General features: G+C 30.0%; 1 protein-coding gene across 1 annotated transcript; it reads left to right on the top strand.

Moving 5' to 3' along the window:
• Positions 1-299: 299 nt before the first annotated feature.
• Positions 300-4,094, top strand: LOC123904034 (nodulation receptor kinase-like). Its single transcript, XM_045953733.1, has 5 exons — positions 300-417; positions 642-757; positions 1,036-1,296; positions 1,882-2,029; positions 4,039-4,094. Exons 1-5 carry the CDS (start codon positions 300-302, stop codon positions 4,092-4,094), a joined length of 699 nt encoding a protein of 232 aa, XP_045809689.1.
• The last annotated feature ends 1,154 nt before the right edge of the window (positions 4,095-5,248 follow it).

Genomic DNA, 5,248 nt, shown 5'->3' with positions numbered 1-5,248 from the left:
TCATAATTCACCTGCTTGAAATTTTCGGTTTAATTTTTAAAATCTTAATTAGCTTTTCTTCTTACCAAACCAATTAAAAATATTTGTTCAAATAATCTTATTAGGTAAAGTTTATAAAGGTACATTGAAGAATAATCAGCAAGTTGCAGTGAAGCAAATAATCAATGATGATGGAAATATACAAACTTTTGTTAGAGAAGTTACAAGTCTATCTCATATCATTCATCCAAATCTTGTTTCTTTGCTTGGTTGTGCTGTTGAGGGAGATGCTTGTTTTCTAATCTATGAATTATGTCACAATGGAAGCCTTTCAGAATGGCTTTTTGGTAATTATAATTTTTTACACTAATTGTGGAATCAAGATTACACGCAGTCATAAAGTGTCTGCAGTTGTGCAGTCAGACGTTCCTGATTTAAGTACAGTATTTTTAGAACTATTAAATAAAAATAATATATGCAATTTTTAGACCGTCTGATGTTAATTGAACGGTCAAAAAACAATGTGACTGCACGATTGCACAAAAAAGGGAATGCATCTAATCCATCTCTCTAAATGTGGCATGAGAGTTTGAAATTGGTTTCCTCTTTTCTTTTCTCTATACGTGATCTATGAAGATTTAACAAATGAATATATACATTAGGCAAGAACAAGGTGCTTTCATGGATAAAGAGGCTAGAAATTGCAATCGATAGCGCTCGAGGTCTTTGGTTTTTGCACACATATCAAGGAGGCTGTATAGTTCACCGTGACATTAAGGTTAATCTTTATTACTACATCGTCATGATTCTTACATGTATGCATAGTATGATGTTTTGAATTGCCATATATTTGACGAAATTATAGTAGCAACGTGATTTTGTTGAAATGATGGCACACTGTTATGATTCTGTCAAATTCACTGTCAATTCAAACATGCACTATTTTTCAGTTTTGTTTAACTAAAAAAATAACTATAAAGACAAAAACAAATATTTTAATCCATAAAAATTAAAAGAAGTAAAGAAATTAGCATACTAATTTTTTTTAACATGCAGCCAACAAATATCCTTTTAGGGTCAAAATTTGAGGCAAAGCTATCAGATTTTGGATTGTCTAAAATTATTGAGATAGGTGAAACATATGTTAGTTCAGAAGTGAGAGGAACTTTTGGATATGTGGATCCTGAGTACCAAAGCAATCACCATGTGAATTCATCTGGTGATGTTTATAGTTTTGGCATGGTACTTCTACAAATTATTTCTGGAAAGAGGGTCATAAATTTGAAATTAAAGAGACCAATGTCACTTAGTAAAATGGTAAGAAATTATGTCTAAAATCTCTTATAATATATTTCATTTGCCTCAAAATATAAGTAAAAATAGGTCAATAAAAATTAATGTATTTAGTCTAAATTTTACATACATCAATTTTTATTGTTCAGATTTTACTTATATTTTAGGACGGAGGAAGTACTCTTATTTGTTGTATTGTATCTTAACGGACTTGACTATTTCATTAACTATTATATTAACAAATATACTTTAGTAAATGAAACTATCATCTTATAAACAAAAATTTAATTAAGTGTATTTTTTTTTTGGTACATTAGAAATGACACTATTAATTAGAGTAAAAGTAATTAGATTTTTTTCTAAAAAAGTTTTTCTTAGAAAAAATTTCTTATATTTGAGACCACTTATAATATAAGATTTTTTGTTTATATTTGAAATCGAATGTAGTAATTTTATCTTTAAAAGTAGTACACTCAAATGGTTTTTTTTTTTTTTTTTAAGAAGTGTGCATATAGATAAAGTACTATTGTTTCAATTTCTTATAATCTTTAGTTTTCTTAATTAAGAGTTTGACCCTTTGTGCCAATTTTGTGCGACATCATTTCTTAGGCAAAAGCTTTCACTAGGAATGGTAGCATTACAGAATTTGCTGATCCTAGACTTGAAGGAAATTATTGTGAAGAAGCATTTGATTTTACACTTCAATTGGCTCTATCATGCACATCCCTTAACCAACAAAGACCATCCATGGAACGATGTTTTCTCTTCGGGCCCCCCGTGTTTCTTTTATACCCCCCAATATTCCAATTTTGCCCTTGTGAAAAATTCGGTTCGCAGAAACCGAATTTTTTCTAGTGCAAATTCAGAGTAAATTTCGGTTTTTAGAAACCGAAATTTGTTTTCAAGGCAAAAAAAAACTTCGGTTTCTACGAACCGAAGTTTTTTCAAGGGTAAAATTGGAAACTCAGGGGGGATAAAAGAAACACGGGGGGTGGGGAGAGAAAACATCCCATGGAACAAGTTGTCAATACACTAGAAAAGGCCTTATTGATTTCCAAGGGAAGGAAGATTTTTACTAAAGAAACTTTACAAGACCTTAATATCCCTAATGGTCCATGAAATAGTAATATTATTAAAATCAATTTTTATAATCTTAGTTTGGAAATTGTTTATTTTTTTTTGAAGTACTTGTTATGAGAATGTTACTTCTTGTAAATGAATTGTAACATGGAATTTTGTATTCATATAATGAGATTAGTTGGAAAACAAATTCTGTTACACAACAAAAATATGATATTCTAGATTATTATCTAACGTCCAAAACATAAGAGTTATTTGTTGAAATCTATGCTTCTTCTTTTTTGTATTTACTTTAGTAGTTAGACTCATATATTTTAACCTTGTCATATAAGGTCTTCTCGAGTACGAAATGAGCTACTTTAAATAAGTTCATTCATCCGGCTCAGAATACTATTAATCCGGCATGGGCTACATGGGCCCCCAATAGTTTACCGGATAAATTGATAAGTCGGGCATTCCTGATCCACCAAGCAAAATCGATAGTTTCTTGGTCACAACCAATTAAGGCTAAAGTTCCATTAAAGAGCGTTTCCACGTGGTATATAATTGTCGAGAAGTAGAAAATTCAGGATTCAAACTTCAATCTCTCTAATAATATTCTTGGTAGCTACCAATTGAACTACACTTATGAGATCTATCATCCATGCCTATGTTTTTAAGTACAAGAAATCAAGGCTTATTCAATTTTTCATGTTTCTCAAACTTAGCCAAAAATAAATATATTTTGTATCATTGGTATGATAAATAAAGCAACTCGGTAAATATAACTCAATTGGTAGTTGCACCGAATCAAAGTTTAACTTGAATGTGTAAATACTACATTAAACTCGGTAAATATTTTGTATCATTAGAAATATATTAAAATGTATTTGTTCAAAAATAAAATTTTATGTGCAAATGTTAAAATGGAAGAGAAAGTTTTAGCTGTGAAGGTAGGTGTAGTTCTAGCATAGCACGCCTGTTTCTAATTATACCTTGTGTATGGGAAATTTTTTTTTTCTACCCCTACATTTATCACTTCACCCCAACAATTAGAATTGAAATGACAAATATGCCCTCATATATAAGGTAAAACTGTAAAAAAAATTATTTTCTACACTACTCAGAGAAAGTGTGCCGGTGTGTCTTAGGAGTAAAAGAGAGAGTAAATGAAAAAATACATACCGGTACACTTTTTCAAAGTGTGTCGGTTTGAAATATTTACCGGTACTCTTTTTTCCAAGTTTGCTGGTATGAATATTCATACCGGAACACTCACATAAAAGTGTTCCGGTATTAATATTCATACCGGAAAACTTAAAAAAAAGAGTACCGGTAAAGATTCGGCACACTTTGAAAAAGTGTACCGGTTTATGTTTCTTTTAAATTTGCCTACCGGAACACTTTCTCAAAGTGTGCCGGTATTATCAGTAATTTTCTCCACATATCCACAAGCAAGCCAGCTTCTTTGCAAACTGATTGCCTTTATTTGTTGTTCCAACAAACCTGGCATGTTAAACTTACATTTTTTAATATACCAGTTCTTCAGTTCAATTTCCAAATTGCAATTGTTAGGATTTGTTGAAGTTAAGGAAAAGTTACAGGAGTTTGAATTATGAAACCATTCATTCACCTGCCATTGAGAATAATACGATGATGTGTTCTACCTATTTTACCTTAGTTATTTATTAACTTTAATATTAATAGGTAACTGGAATGTTTATGGGCAATTGCATGTCTGGAAAATGCAGGATGTTGGTTGAGTCGGTACTTACCAGACATGGATGCATTTTTGTTTGCAAATTTTCTGTTGATTTGTTGTATATTTAGATTTGTTTCCTTCACTTTTCTGTTATCATGTGTCAAGCCAAATTATCTGATCATCAGAACTAATTTTGTATGCACGGGAACACTTTTATAATACCGGAACACTTTTCAAAAGTGTTCTGGTAACAATCCATATCTTTTTTCAAACCGATTAACATACCGGAACAGTGTTACCAGTTTACTGAAAAAAGTTATAATACCAAAAATTAAAAAATATACTGAAATTTTTTTTGAAGGAAAAATATACTGAAATTTGATAAGGGTAGAATTGGAATATTGGAAAATATGTTGGGGTACAGGAATAATTGTTGGGGTAGGAAACAAAAATTTCATGCTACTGTCACTGTTGGAAATTGTCAACGAGTTTTGGTGATAAATTTTAAGTCCACTCTCTACCAGCGCGTGTGTTATTATTGTTTATCTATTTTAGAATATTTATTTATTTTTTAGATAAAAAAATATTTTTTTTATCATGTTTATCTAATTATTACTCCTTCAATTTTTAATATAAAAAACAAGCTATTTTTTAAGTTTTTTGGAAAACTATTAAACCTAAAATGTAATATCCTCCTAATTGAATAATTTTAATAGTAGAAAAGGAAAAATATATCTTTCTAATTGAATACTACCTCTATCTCCTTGTTATATAAGACATTTTTTCATAGTTTTGTTGTCCCATTTCAATTACTTATTTTTACTCATAATTACGTAAAAAAAAAAAAAAAACTCATAAATGAGTCCCTAGAAAGTGGATGAAATAAGCTTCTTCCACACTAAGAACAAGGCCTACAAGTAAAGATTAAGACATGTCTTCGACGAACTTATTTTCTATGGTAGGTCAAGTTAGGCCATGTCTCACTTAAGAACTAAGAAGTAACTATATACACATCAATTATTGTCTTTCTTTTATTTTTGACAAAACATTAATTATTGTCTATTGAGGTCCAAAGAGAGCGTAAATTAGTTAATTAGTTAATTCATAATTTATATTTTTGTTTTTTACCAAAAAAAAAAATCTATGTACCAACAAATCAATGTCTTGGGCTTTTAAGTAGATGGTCACGGTTCGATTTCTAACTCCTAGTTACAA

This window comes from Trifolium pratense, linkage group LG2 (assembly GCF_020283565.1).
Source record: "Trifolium pratense cultivar HEN17-A07 linkage group LG2, ARS_RC_1.1, whole genome shotgun sequence".
NCBI classification, from domain to species: Eukaryota; Viridiplantae; Streptophyta; class Magnoliopsida; order Fabales; family Fabaceae; genus Trifolium; species Trifolium pratense.
This window is presented reverse-complemented; position numbering and strand designations above follow the sequence as displayed.